The 15,145-nt window shown below is 51.3% G+C and overlaps 1 protein-coding gene across 1 annotated transcript in view; it reads left to right on the plus strand.

The window, feature by feature from the left end:
• Nucleotides 1–15,145, plus strand: part of CACNA1I (calcium voltage-gated channel subunit alpha1 I) — a 104,639-nt gene that overhangs the window by 46,129 nt on the left and 43,365 nt on the right. Inside the window, 2 exon segments of the mRNA XM_036866773.1 lie at nt 7,667–7,826; nt 14,170–14,485. Coding sequence (XP_036722668.1) covers nt 7,667–7,826; nt 14,170–14,485 — 476 coding nt within the window.

A 15,145-nucleotide genomic window follows, 5' to 3' on the forward strand; every position in this document is an offset into this window, starting at 1 on the left:
CGGCAGGGGCCCCAGTGTGGGGAGGACCTTCAGTGGCACAGGGCCAGGCCCACCCTCTAGGGAGTGAGCCCTGACAGCCTTGGGGAGGAAACCAAGGCCTCCCCTGAGGTGGAGGGTGCAGGGCCGCAGACCCCTTGCCTGGGGTTGTTTCTCATCTCAGGAGGGGGCACTGAGGCCCCTCTTCAGCCCACAGGCCCCTCCCAGGCTGGGCTGGGGCCAGTAGCTGTGTCCTCGGCAGCCCAGCCGTATGCTGCCTGGCCCGGCCTCCCGGTACCCACTGTGCCCCTGATTAGTTGGCACTGGCCATGGCAGGAGCAGCAGACGGCCTCTCCCGGCTGCTCAGCGCCCTCCGCTGACCCGGCCAGACCAGGGAGAGAGGGGATCCCCCAGGCCAACCCCAGCCTCGGCGCCCCTTGCCCCGGGCCTGGCTCCCCTCCTCCTGGCTGCGGGCTGTGCCCCTGGCAGAGGCTGGTGCGAGTTCGGCTCTTTCTGCTTGAGCTGGCCTGGCAGAGCGGCCCCGCTAATGTGGGCTGACCGTTCCCGTCTGCAGAGAGCACCCCGGACCTCCAGGGGAGATGCCTGTCAGGAAGCACACCCCCATCTTCCTCCTGGCCCCCTACCGCCACCAGGGCCCTCTGCCTCGCTGCTGCCCAGCTTCCCTTAGGGCAGAGGGTCTGGTCTGGGAAGGTCCCCGGCGAGAAGGGGCGAAAAGGTTGAGCAGCTCCATCAGTTTGCCCACCTGTCATCCATCTCCCCCAGCTCCTGGCTTTAAATGCCACCTAGAGACCATTTCTACCCTGATGCTACCCACGTGACGCTCCAGGCCATACTCCTCTCTCCTGAACCCTGGACCTGAGATCTTACGAAGCAACTTCACATGGGTGTACGCCACGCACCCCAGACTCCACCCATCCCCGCGGACCCCCATCTTTACTGAGGGCTGCTCCGTGCCTCTAGTCTCAGGCCCCCAACCTTGGAGATGCCTGGGCTCCTCTCTACCGCCCGCATCCACATCCCACCCCTCGGCTCAACCTTCAAAATGTCTCCTGAACCCAGCCACGACCCCCTCCACTGCCATGTCATCTGGACCAGCCAGATGTGCATTATCAGGATGGCAGGTGAGCGATGGCTGGGCCAGGCCAGGTGGGATGGAGAGGAGCAGGTGGATGGAAGGCCTGGTCCCCACCCTGGAGAGTCACGGAGGAAGCCTAGCGTCTGGCCCAGGCAATCTCAGCAGGGAGGGCACAGGGCAGGGGCCGCATCTTTCCTGGGCGCCCCCTCAGTGCTCCCCATTTCTGTCCTAGGGGAAGGCAGGGGGTGCCCTCAGGAAGCAGCCACCGTGTGGCCACTGTCACCCTCCTGGCCACGCAGCCCACAGGCCCGGCCCCCTTTCCAGAGATGCGTCCGCATGTGCCAGGGTCACACAGGTGTGTTTGTAGACCATCCTGCAGGCTGGGGCTCCTAACGGGCCTCCTTCTTCCTCCCTGGCCCACACCGTCCATTTTCTCCCCAGCAGCTGGGAGACCATGTCTCTCTTCTGCCCACAACACTCAGAGTGAGTCGAAGCCCGAGTTTCACAGTCACCTGCAGGCAGCCCCATTTCCTCCCATCTTTGCCCTGGCGGTTCCCCCTGCCTGGAGAGCTCTTCCCCAGCTGTGCACACAGTTGCTCTACGCATCTCGCTGGTGTGGCCTTTCCTGGCCCCCATTTTATACCAGCCTGACCCCCGGCCCCAGCCTGGCCCTCCCCATCTCCTCCCCCATTCTACTTTTTGTGTTCGTAGCACTTACCACCCAACAAATGAGGAGATGTACTTACTTATTATGTTTGCTGTTTCTCTGTCTGTCTCTCCCTACCCCTACCTAGAATGTGTGCTTCACAAGGGCAGGGGATTTGGGGTGTGTGTGTGTGTGAGTGTGTGTGTGTGTGTGTGTGTGTGTGTGTTTCTGTGTTTTAGGCCGTGCCGCGTGGTATGTGGGATCCTAGTTCCCAGATCAGGGATGGAACCCTCGCCCCCTGCAGTGGAAGTGAGGGGTCTTAACCACTGGACTTCCAGGGAAGTCCCTTTTGTGTGTTTTTTTAAACTGATGTATCCTTAGAGCTTAAAACAGTGCCTGGCACGTAGTAGGCCCTCACTAAATATTTGTTGAACAGATCCATCCACTCAACCATCACTCCTACATTCGTTCAAGCTGCCCTCCGCGGAGGGGCCACTCTGTGCCAGGCCCTGGGCTGGGTTGGAGGATGCAGAACACCCCTGGTGGGCCTTACCCTCCTGGTTTCCGGCAGGGAGAAGAGGGCAGAGCTGTGATGAAGGCCGACAGTGTAACAAGTGCTGTGATGGAGGGAGGATGGGGCTGTGGCAGCTCATTGCAGGAGCAGGAGCTCAGCCTGGGGACCAGAAGAGGCGACCACGCAGCTGAGTTTTAAAAATGGAGGAGAGATGGACTTCTGGGCGACTCTGAGGGCCTGGCGGTGACCCAGAACCTGGGCTTCCCGGGGACTGGAAGTGGGTCGGTCTGACTCCAGCATGGACCCCGTCCTGCCGTGGGAAGTGCACCCGGCATTGCCCCTGGCAGCACAATAGCAAAGGAACCCTTGTGGCAGAGAGTGGGGGGCGGTGTGAGTGGGGCAGAGTGTGTGCAGAGGTGGGGAGTCGGGGTGCCGGGCGCATCCGCCGTCTGGCTTGAGCAGCAGGTTTGGGTGCGGCGTGGAGGACGCGGGGTGTGAGGCTTGGGGGCTAGACTGGAGCCTGGTTGTGGGGGCTAGACTGGAGCCTGGTTGTGGGGCCTGTGGGTGGGGGATGGGAGGCAGCTGGGATGAGGATTTACACTTTCCTCAAGGGGGTGGTTGGGCTGCTGGAGGCTTCTAACTTTGGGGGCACCCCACTCTGAGGTGTCCTGGCCTTGGGGTGTTCCTGAGGCTGGACAGGAACCACCGTCCTCTTCTGTAGATGAGGCCGCTGGGGCCCAGAGAGGGCAAGCTCTGTTTCAAGGATGCGCAGCCAGGACTGGGACCCAGATGTCCTGTTGTGGGTTGATGCTCTGGGTGCTCATCAGGGTAGGGGCTACATTGGATGTTCTGAGGACTCCGGGGTCCTCTTTCCCTTCTAAACTAGGGAAGCAGGGCCCTCAACCACACTCATGGGTAGCCTGCAGCCTGCCCTCACCAAGGCACACCTGGTCCCCACCCCAGGCTGAAGGCCTGAAAAGTCACACTAAGAGAGCAGAACCAGGTAAGCTCATCCTGAGAGAGGAGAAAGGAGAGCCATGGGGGAACTAGACGCAGGAAGCCTTCTTAAGTATCTGGGAGTGAGAATCAGAGAAGACTGCCTGGAGGAGGAGGCTTTGGCTGGGGGACGGTGTGGAGGGAGATGAGCAGGAAGGATGGTCTGAGGCAGATGGTGACGGGTCTTAAAGGCAGTCTCTCTCTGTCTCTCTTTCTCTCCATCTCTGTTCTCTGTCTACAGTTCTCTCTCTGTTTCACTTTCCGTCTGTCTCTCTCTCTCTCCTGTACACAGTGCCAGGGGAAATGAGGGCAGAGTGGAACCATCGGATTTGCCTTAGCTAATTAGTTACTTGACCGTGGGCATAAAAGGAGGATTAGCTGGGCTCTCGCGGGGTCCTCCCTGGCTCCCTAATTGCGTGGCCCCTGTTTCCTGGTGCGGAAGTGATGAACTCGTTCTGAGTCCCTAATTAGCTAATTATGTGGTGGCTCAGTGGCCCTGGGACTCCCCGGGCCCCAGGGGGGCTGTGAAGTGAGCTGCGGCCCAGCTCAGCAGAGGGTGGCAGGAGGGGAGGAGGGACCGGGCTGCCATTCAGGGAAGCCAGCCTGGCAGGTTCTCAGGAGCGTTTCAGAATTTCAATGTCCTGGAGAACTGAGAAATGTAATTAATTGAGCAACAAAGGCTGGGCCCAGGGAGCAGGCATGGAGAAGCGGGGCTGGGATGGTGCGGAGCCGCCTCCTCCAGGCCTTTCTGATCTCACCCCTTCTCACAGCTGCCACCTGGCCCTCCGTGCTTGCCTCCTGCCTCTGTCCTGTCCTCCAGGATTACTCCTTCCCCTTTAAAGCCCAGAGCTGATCAAGCGCTCGGCCTGTTTAGAAATCTGCCCATGGACCACCCTGACCAGCCACCTAACAGAGAGCCCCGCTCTCTTTAGACCCCCAAGCACAGTCTGGATGCCCTCTCTGAATGGTCACCCCTCTGTGCCTTTGCCACAGCTCCTGGCATCCTGCAGGGCCCAGCTCGAGTCAGCCCCTCCAGGAATGTGCCTAGAGCTGCCCTCACTGCCCAACCATGGTCCCTTTCCCCAACACTGTGGTCTCCTGACCCCCTGCTGGTAGACTGAAAGCTCTACCAACAGGGGTAAAAAATGAGGGCATAAAAAAATGAGGATTTTGGTTTCCCCATGTGCCCAGCACTGTGCCCGGTATGCAGCAGTATTTATAAGTGTTTGATGAGTGAATGAATGATGGGGCATCAGGAAGGCCTGCAACTGACTTAACATTTGGATGGACTGCAGGGTGCTTGCTCTGTTTTCTCACTTCCCTCTTCTGCACACCCCCTGGCTACCCTGCAGTGGTGGGGGGCAGATGTGGCGAGGTGGGGTATTGAGCCTTCACTCACCCTGGCTTGCTCTCAATTGGAGAGCAGGAGCTTGCAAGGGAGCCCCACTGCCTTTCCCAAGAGGAGGCTGACCTAGTTTTGTGGGGAGGGAGGATGGGGGTGGGCATTAATTATTGATTGGAAATCACTCCATACAGAGCTCGTGATGCAAATCCCAAATAATTACCCTCATTAATAACTACCTCAGCCATCACCCCTGGAATAAATAAAAATCTGGCCAGGGCCACTGTTCTCCTTGTCACCATCCTTCCATCCTCCCCTCTCCAACATTCCACTCCCTCCCTATGACTTAGCACATCATTCATTCACAAGCAGTCATTCAATAAATGTTGGCTGAGCCTCTGCTCTGGGCCAGGACCTGCTGGGTTCCAAGAACACTGAGGTGACACAGACACAGGCCCTGCCCCCAGGAGGTTAGAGCCAAGTGGAAGAGACAGGAGGGTAAACAGATGACTACACACTAGGGTTAGAAGAAGTTTGGATGTTGATGTAAATGGTGCCTCCAAGGTTGTGCAGTATGCAACCTGCACAGCTGTACATGGCACAACTGTACATCCTAGGCTAGGTCAGAGGTGCTGAGGTTGCCCAGAGCAGGAGAGAGAGGGATGGGGTTAGAAAGGGTATGGGAAGTCTTCACAGAGAGAAAGCAGATCCTTAACTGAGCTGTGGTGGCTGAATAGAGGTTTGCCAGGCACAAGAGAGGCGGAAGAGTGTTCTAGAAAGTGGGAACAGCATGAGTAAAAAAGCATGGAGGTGTGAAATCCCATGGTAGCTTTATGGAACTTTAAATAATTTGATATTGCTAGACATAGGGTGCACACTGGGGACAGAGGGAGGGAGAGAGGAAGATGAGGCTAGAGAGGTAGGCAGGGTTCACAGGAATCACAGGATCTTGGGGGCTGTGCACTCAAGGGTGACCCACCAGCTCTTGACAATCTTTGGGGCCACAGACATTTGTGTGGACCTTTTTCCCAGAAAAATTCATGGCATCATACTTGCATACTTTACAGCAATTCCATAAGGTTCATGGACCTTCTGTAGTCCTTCCAGGGACCTCCCCCAACCTGCCAGGGGTCCACAAACCACAGCTTCTGTAACTGATAAGAATGCCAGCAATTTTCATACATAGTGATGACATGCCCAGATTTGTGTTGTAGAGTGTGTTATTAGGAATCACTCCCTCTCTGTCCTGGGCTCTGCTTTCCTTGGGCTGGCTTCAACCCCAGGCAGGCATTATTCCCGGGAGGCAAATGGCCCCAGCAGCTCCAGGCTTAACTCCTCCCAGCTTGTAACTTCTGCAGAAAGAGAGCATCTCTTTTCCTGTAGTTCCAGCAGAAGTCTCAGTGTAGACTCTCATTGGTCCTGGAGGGAGTCACGTCCCCATCCTGGACCAATCATTGAGGCTAGAGGAACAAGCTATGCTGATTGGCCAGGCCTAGGTCATGTGATCTCCATGTCAGCCCACCCAAACCACAGGACTGGAATGGGGGAATTGGTGCTGTTTTCATAGGACTGGGAAAGGGAGCTGGGCAGAACTACAGAGGTGACCCACCTGTCTGGGGCTTGCATTCCTGCGGATTCTCCAGTGACTGGGTTGGCTGGATCTTCTTGAGGGGTCAGGAGGGAGTGGGTGACATGCAGACAGTTACTGAAGCTGTGCAGATGATGTCACCCAGACTTGGGAGAGCTGGGTCCTTTTCACAGCTGGGGTACTGAGCCCACGGGGAGAGAGAGGGCATGGAGGGTGCAGATGGGTCAGCCCAGGGCAGGAGGGGCAGAGGGGAAGGATGGGGAGACAGACGTGAAGGGTGGTAAGTGTGTGGAGCAGTGCCGGAAGCTGAGCATCTTCTCCACTTCCTCTGTGGGGTGGGAGCCCCGGAGTTTGCTGAGGGTTGGGTGTGGGCCCTGAGCTGGGGAATCTTTGTAGAGTGGTTGTTGTCTTCTTGGGCCCCTCTGCTGAGGGGCCTTATCCTCCAAGAGGGGAAGGGACTGGTTCAGGTCCCACAGGTCCCAGAGGCTAGCAGGGTGAGGATTTGAACCCAAATCTCTCTAAATCAGATGCTATGTGCTTTCCACAGGCTTTCCCTACCTGAGGCATTTCAGGATGTCAGACCTCCCCAGGAACACATGTTCTGCCCCCCTTCCCATGCCTGCCTGAAGCACCCTTCAAGTCACCCCGTCACCCTCCCTGGGGATGTCTATCTCCACTCCGATTTCCCCATTTTCTCCTCTTTTGCCTCTGGCTTGGGTTGTTCGTTGCAGCTATTTCTTAGGAGAGGAAAAGTCCTCTTCCTCTGGCATCAGGCCAGGTCTGAGTCCCTCGGCTGGCCAGGGTTCTTCTGTAGGTGGCTCTGAGAGCTCTGCCTGGTTCCATCATGCAGTGGGCGGGTCAGCAGGGTGGTTTTGGCTGGTACTGATGTGTCCTGGCAAGGTCAGGGAACCACTGACTGCCCCGGAGATGAAGGACACTTATTAGGCACCTACTGTGCCCATCCTGGGTGGGTGCTGGGCATAGGGAGATGAGCTGGCCTCAGTCCTAGGCCTTCGGGTACTTGGGGGTTGTGGAAAGAGTGCTAACTTGGTGTCAGGACACCTGGTTTAAATCCAGACCCTGCTGCTTCCTATCTGTGTGACCTTGGGCAAGTAGCTTCAGTTCTAGGAACCTCCAGTTGCCTCTTCTATAAAATAGGGATAATATTACCACCCTCACGAAGGAGATCATATTTGTGCATTACCCAGAAAAGCACTTGGCACATAAAAGGTGTTCCATAAATGCCTGCCTATTCACCCAGAATCTAGTGGAAGTGTCGTGGGGCCCAGAGCCATTTCCATGGCCTCTGGGAGGAGGGGCAGGTACCAAGGAGGAAGTCTGTCTGGTGGCCACTGAGCAGGCTGAGGGCAGTAAGGAGCCCCTTCCCATATGTCCCACCTCTCCTTTCACTGCCCCCTCTCTGTGCCTCTAACCCCGCTCTCCCTCTGTCCTCTCTGGGACCTCTGCCCCTGTCTGCCCATCCCTTCACCCACCCTTCCCTCTCTCAGGTATGCGGATCCTGGTGAACCTGCTCCTGGACACGCTGCCCATGCTGGGGAATGTCCTCCTGCTCTGCTTCTTTGTCTTCTTCATCTTTGGCATCATCGGCGTGCAGCTCTGGGCGGGCCTGCTGCGCAACCGCTGCTTCCTGGAGGAGAACTTCACCATGTGAGTGCAGTCCCACCCCCACCCTGTACCCCCCTGCCCCAGGCTCCTGGCCAGCTTTAGCTGGGGGAGCAGTGGCGCTGAATGTTTCAGGGCTAGGAAGGTCTCCACATTGAGACCTGGTCCCAATCCTTATTTCCAGTGGTGCAGAGAGATTAAGGGATGTGCCCAGGTGAGTTGGTGGTAGGTCTCTCATGAATGGTTGGACACCAGAATGAGCACAAAAGTCCCCTGAGCTCTCAAAATTGGTATCACAAAGTCCCAGTCCAAGATAGGCCCTTAGATGCTAATTCAGTACCTAGTGACTCTTACTTAACACATAGTTTTAACTTACTTGGGAATTGGAACCAAAAGAGTGGAAACAGCAAACGAGAAGGAGGTCAGGCAAGAGGGGAAAGGGCAGTTAAGATCCAAGCAGGAGTGATGACAACAAGGAATAAAGAGACAGAAAACCTTCAAAGCAGACGTGGAACCTGGCTTTCTAATTACAGCACAGACACTCCTATCAGTGACTCTGAGTCATCAGGGAAAGGTCAGCTCACATGTGGCCCACTTGCATCTAAAAGCAGTGGGGTGAGCAACTCCTCAGAGAGATGATTGTCCAAAGCTATGTAAACAGAAATCAAGCTTTGGCTCTTGGAGGAGTTGCATTGAGTTGTCTGAGAAATGTGACATCTACAGAATCTCAGCGACGAGGCATAAGCAGCGTCTTTCAGTGTACATACATGCCCATATGTATTTGGACATGACTATATTTTCATTTTGTTTCACTGATATGCATTAGTGCACTCCTGCTGTGTGCCAGGCCCCAGGGAGACTGAAGTAAAAAAGCGTTTTCATTCATCCTGTCACTCAACAAACATCCAAGTGGCAGCTCTTGCCCAGCCCGTGCTCAGGCCAAGGACGCCGCAGAAGGAGGAGTTCCTGCCCCTGGGGAGCAAGGACTGCAGGAGGGACAGTTCCTGCCCCTGGGAACACTGCACAGGCGTGGGCTGGGCCTCCCTCTTGGCCTGACTGTTGGTTGTGGGGATGGAGATAAGCTAGAGAGCCAGGGGGAAGCCTAGGGAAGGGACTGACCCGCCCATCACTGTGGGCGTGAACAGTAGGGTACCTGGGTAGATCAGGGACGGGGCACCCTTGTGGGCAAGAGCCCTGTAGGGGGCAGGGGTGCCCTCACTGTGTCAGTCATTTGGAAGAGGTGGCCCCTGAGTCAGGGCCTGGGGCAGCAGGAGAGGTCGACCCTGCTTCTCCTGGTCTGGCCTTCAAAGATGGAGACGGGTAGGTATGAGCTCTCAGCTTTGGGTTCAGGTCTCATCCAGGCCCCTCCGTCCCATATGGATCTTTCTCTAGGTCATTCCGACATGGCTCCCTTCTCATTATCCCAGCTCAGCCCCGATGTCGCCTCGTCCTGGAGGCCTTCCCTCACCACCCCCCTCCCCCAGACCCCCTATTGCCTTATCCTGCTTGATTTTCTTGGCACTATCTCTGTCTGAAATTATGTCACTTGTGAGTTTATTTTCTTGGTTGTTGGGTATCTCTAGACCAGTTTATTTACTTGGTTAGCAAGGATGAAGCGCTCCTGTGTGACAGGGGCCGTGGAGGTGATGCTTGACTTTTAATAACATGTAGAGACCAGGAAACTGAGGCTGAGAGAGGAGAATCTTGCTCCAGGGCACCCAGCTTGGCGAAGTGAGAGACAGAATTAGAACCTGGGTTCCCCTGACTCTAAAGCCTGCCGTGACTTCCCCCCAGGGAGTGTGCGCGAAACAGCCTGCCAGGCACATGAGCCCCTCAGGAGACCCCAGATGGTCATTTGCAGTGTTCTTGATGAGCACAGAATCAGGACGATGTCACCCAGCTAGGAAGTGGCAGGGCCCGGAATCTGAGCCCTGGGCTGGTGTCCTCTGCAAAGCATCTGGTCCCTTCTTGCGGATTCTGTCTAGGCATTAATGCATACACACGACTATTTACACCCCAGACAGGTTTTAAAAATGAGAATTGCTCTGGCAGCGTGTCTTGAGTGTGTTTTTCATCAGTGTTTCTTATTCCACGAATGAATAAGAAGCTGGCGAGCCAGCTTCTGTTGATGGACCTTGCGTGGTTTCCAAGTTTTTGCTCTTACATGCAAGCCTGCAGGGAGCATTGTGTATGCTTGCGATCTTTGTGATCAATGGCTAGACTCATAATTTCTAGTCAAAATGTAAGGCATTCCTCAGAGATATTGCGGGTTTGGTTCCAGACCACCACAATAAAGCGAGTCATACAGCTTTTTTGGTTTCTCAGTGCATATTATGTTTACACTATACTGTAGTCTACTGATTGTGCAATAGTATTAAAAAAAAGCATACCCCAATTAAAAAGTACTTTATTACCAAAAAATGCTAGCCATCATCTGAGCCTTCAGTGAGTTGTGATAGTAACAACAAAGATCTCTGATCGCAGATCACCATGACAAATATAATAATAATAAAAGTTTGAAATATTACAAGAATAATCAAAATGTGACAGAGACACAAAGTGAGCAAATACTGTTGGAAAAATGGCACTGATAGATGTGCTCGATACAAGGTTGCCACAAACCTTCAATTTGTAAGAAGCGCAATAAAGCAAAGCTTAAAAATAACGAGGTATGCCCCTGTGTCCATTTTTTTAAAATACTTTTTTTGGTTAAGGTATAAATTACACTCAGTAGCAGGCACAGCTATTAAGTGCTCAGTGAGGTTTTACCTGGGTTGTACGTCACTGTAAATCTACCCTGAGAAACTTACTGTCCCCAGCAAGGCTCCCTCCTGCCCTTTCCCAGTAACCTTCCCCCTCACCCCAAAGTAGCCACTATTCTGATCTCTATCACCATAGATTCCCTCTGCCTGTTTCTGAGGTTTCTTTAGATGGAATCATATAGGCCGTTACCTTTTGTGTCTGCATCTTTGTCTCAGTGTCTGTGAGGTTCATCCAAGTTGTTGCTTGTGTATTTCCTTTTTCATTTTTTAAAAAAAATCATCTCTAGATTACTTATTTTTTTAAAAAATTATTTATTTATTTATTTATTTTGGCTGCACCGGGTCTTAGTTGTGGCACGGGGGATCTTTGTTGTGGCATGCAGACTCTTAGTTGCAGCATGCATGCAGGATCTAGTTCCTTGACCAGGGGTCGAACCCAGCCCCATGTTGTGGGAGCGTGGAGTCTTACCCCCTGGACCACCAGAGAAGTCCCTCCTTCTTTTTCACTGCTGTGAGGATTCTGCTGAGTGAATATACCACTATGTGTTTTTCCATTCTCCTGTTGATCTGGGTGGTTTCTGGTTCTTTGGCTCTATGGCTCATGAATATTCTTGTCCATGTCTTTGGGTGGATATGGCCATTCCTTCTCTTGGGTAAATTCTCAGGGGTGGAATTGCTGGGTTAAGGGAGTGCATATGTTTATTGGCTTTAGTAGATTTTGCCAAACTGTTTTCCAGGATGGTTGCACTAAATGTTCGCTAGCAAAGTCTAAGAGTTCCAGTTGCCCTACATCCTTTAGCAACATTTGGAATTGTCAGTCCTTTAATTTTTACTATTCTAGTGAGAGTGCAATGGTGCCTTATTGTGGTTTTAATTTGAATTTCCCTGATGACTAGTGGTGATAAGCACCTTTCCGTGTGTTCATCAGCCATTGCTGTATCTTCTTGTGAAGTGTTTGTATGGTCTTTTGCCATGTTAAAATTGGATTGCCTTTCTTTTTCTTATAAATTTGTAGCGGACCTTTATATTCTGGATTTGAGTCCTTTGGTGGATATATATATATTGCAAATATTTGATTCCAGTCTAAGTTTTCTGTTTTCACTCTCTCTTTTTTTTTTAATATTTTAAATTTTGTTCTTTTTCTTTTAAATTTTTTTCTTTTTCCTTTTTGTTTTTTATTTCTTTTTAAATAAAAAGTTCTTTTTGTTCTTTTATATATTTTTTGTTTTTCTTTTATTGTCTTTAAAATTTTTTTTTGTTTTTCTTCTGTTTTCACTTTTTCCTTTTTAAAACATTTTTTATTGTTTTTTTGTTTTTTATTTCTTTAAAAATTTTTTTGTTCCTTTATATTTTTTCTGTTTTTTCTTTTCTTTTTAAAAATTTTTTCTTTTTTCTTTTTGTTCTTTTTCTGTTTTCACTCTCTTAATGGTGTCATTTGATTGATAAACAGAAGCTCTCAGTTGTAATGAAGACCAGATATCAGTCATTTTCCTAGTATGCGTTTTGTATCCAGTTTAAGAAATCTTTTCCTAACCCAAGGTTACCAACTGTCCTCCAGTGTTTTCTTTTAGAAGGTTTCTTGTTTTTATCTTTCACATTTAGGTCTATATTCCATTTCAAATAATCTTTAGTATGACCTGTGGTTGGGGTCAAGATTCATTTTTTATATGGATGACCGATTGTCCCAGCACCACTGATGGAGAAGTCCATCCTTTCTCCACTGAATTGCAGTAGTGCCTTTATTAAACTGTCAGGGGACCATATGTATTTGGGTTGGATGTCTACATGTTAATTGTTAATGGATGTTGTTGCCAAATTGCCCTCTAAAAAGGTCATGTCAACTTACACTCCCACCAATAGTGTATTAGCGTGTTTGCACTCACCCCATACTCAATATTATCAGCCCTAAAATGTTTGCTGTTTGGATGGATGTAAAATGATCTCACTGTTATTTTTGTTTGTATTTTCCTGTTATTAGTGAGGTGAGCATCTTTTCCTGTATGTTGGCCATTTTGATTTCTTCTGTGAATTTTCCATTCTTTTGTCCTTTCCCCCCAAGTGGGTTCTTTTTCTTATTGAGTTATAGGAGATTTTAATATGCTTTAGATGGTTATTTTTTATCTGTTTTATACGTTGCAAATACTTTATCCCAGGGGATGGCAAACTCCGGCCTGTTTTCGTAAATAAAGTTTTATTGGAACACAGCCATTCCCACTTGTTTACTTGTTTCTTATGACTGTTTGCATGTTATAATGGTGGAGTTGCATGACTGGGACAGAGACCATGTGGTCTGCAAAAAAATACGTACTATTTGGCCCTTTATGGAAAAAGTTTGCCTACTTTGTATACTATTGCTTGTCTCATAGAAATTTTGTATATAATCAATCTTGTCAACATTTTCCTTTATAGATTTTGGGTTTTATGTGTCTTATACAAGAAGGCCTTACCTATCCTGAGTTAACAAAAATATTTCATATTTTCTTGTAATGTTTTTGTGGTTATTTTTGTTGCATTTATGCTTTTTAATGCACCAGTTTACTATTTTAAATTTTATGATATATTTTGCTTAACCTAATATATCCAAAATATTATTATTTTCAGTGTGCAATCAATATAAACAATTAATGGTGAGATAATAGACATTCTTTTTTCCTTTTGATACCATGTCTTCAAGACATGTTTATGGTGTGAGGTAAGGATCTAACTTTTTTATTTTCCAAATGGATAGCAAATGTCTTAACACCATTTACTGACTAGTCCTTCCATTCTCCATGGACCTCAAAAGGTGTCTCTATAATATACTAATTTCTCTTTTATACCTGGGTTTGTCCCTGTGCTCTGTGGTGTTCCACAAATCTTTCTGTTCCTGTTGCAATACCACACTGTAATAATAATCGTACTTGTAGAGTATTTTGTTCTCCTGTAGGGCTGCGCTCCACTCATCTTTATTCTTTTAAAAAATTGTATTGACTATTCTCCCGTTCATATAAATCCTAGAACCATCTGGCCAGGTTTCATAGACAAAAACATGTTGGGATTTTGATTGGGATTGCAGTGAATCATAGATTAGCTCTACGGGATGGGCAGGGCAGGCATTGTCATCTCTGTTTTACAGATGAAGAAATTGAGGTCCAGAGAGGGGAAGTGACCAGCCCAAGGTCACATAGATGGGAGAGGGTGGGGCAGGAAGGTATCTTACCTTCATCTGTTGCATCAGTAAAATTTAGCATTTGTATATTGAGCACCTACTCTGCGCCGACCAAACAGTGTGTGGGTACTACGGATGCTGAGACCCAGTCCTTGCCCTAAAAGAGCTCCAGCCTCCCAGGGGAGTTGGGTGCATTTTCCCCAAGAGGAATAATGGGGGTGAGTGCAGGGCCCAGTCTTCCCTGAGGCTCCCCCAGGGAAGGCTCCCTCTTGGTGAGGGGGGGTGATCCTGGAACTGCCCACAGTGGGCAGGTGGGAGTTTTTGTGACCATGGCAGAGGTGGGGAAGGGTGTCCCAGGCAGGGGGAACAGCATGTGCGAAGGCCTGGAGGCGATGATGGCATGTTGGGCCAGTCCTGCCATGCTGTGTGGCAGTGACCCCTCCCCTTCTCCTCTTTCCCCACCATCACCTGTGGACAGACAAGGGGATGTGGCCCTGCCCCCCTACTACCAGCCGGAGGAGGACGACGAGATGCCCTTCATCTGCTCCCTGTCGGGGGACAACGGCATCATGGGCTGCCACGAGATCCCCCCGCTCAAGGAGCAGGGCCGCGAGTGCTGCCTGTCCAAGGACGACGTCTATGACTTCGGGGCGGGGCGCCAGGACCTCAACGCCAGTGGGCTCTGCGTCAACTGGAACCGCTACTACAATGTGTGCCGCACAGGGAGCGCCAACCCCCACAAGGGCGCCATCAACTTTGACAACATCGGCTATGCCTGGATCGTCATCTTCCAGGTGGGGCCCTCGGGCCTGGCACCGGCCGCCATGCTGGGGGCTGCGGCTGGGGAGGGATGGGGTGAGCAGCTTCACCTGGCAGGCGGGGCTCTGTGCTGGGGGTTTGCCACCCATGTCATTGAAATCTACCCGTCCTGCTGGCACAACAGGCACTATCATGCCCATGTTAGAGACAGAGCAACTGAGGTTCGAAGAAAGGGCTGTAGGCCCTCAGGTGTATTGCCTGATGTCTCTGTGCCTCAGTTTTCTAATCTCTAAAATGGGGGTAATAACAGCTCCCCCCCCACACTTGAGTGGCTGAAAAGAATAAACCAGATGGTGCGAGCCGAGCCTAGTGTGCAGTGAGTGCTCAGTCAAGGTCGCCTTCCTGCTGTCGTCAGAGGCAGGAAGGGGCAGGTGCAGAGGGCGGTGGCTGAGAAGCCGCTGAGGGGTCTGCTTGGCACGCTTTGCTCTGGGGAGCAGCAGGGTCACAGAATTCAGAGCTGCAAGGCGTGATGTGATCACAGCCCAGCAGCTGTGATTTTGGACCCTTCGGCCACGAGAGGGTGGGTGGCAGTGACCTGGCAAATGCTCTGTGCATTTGCCAGAAGCGAACAAGACCGCGGTGCTGGGGGGCCCAGCGTTCGTCTCGCCCAAGGCTCCTCTGCTTTCCTTTCTGGG

The sequence above is a fragment of the Balaenoptera musculus genome, chromosome 10 (genome assembly GCF_009873245.2).
Source record: "Balaenoptera musculus isolate JJ_BM4_2016_0621 chromosome 10, mBalMus1.pri.v3, whole genome shotgun sequence".
NCBI classification, from domain to species: domain Eukaryota; kingdom Metazoa; phylum Chordata; class Mammalia; order Artiodactyla; family Balaenopteridae; genus Balaenoptera; species Balaenoptera musculus.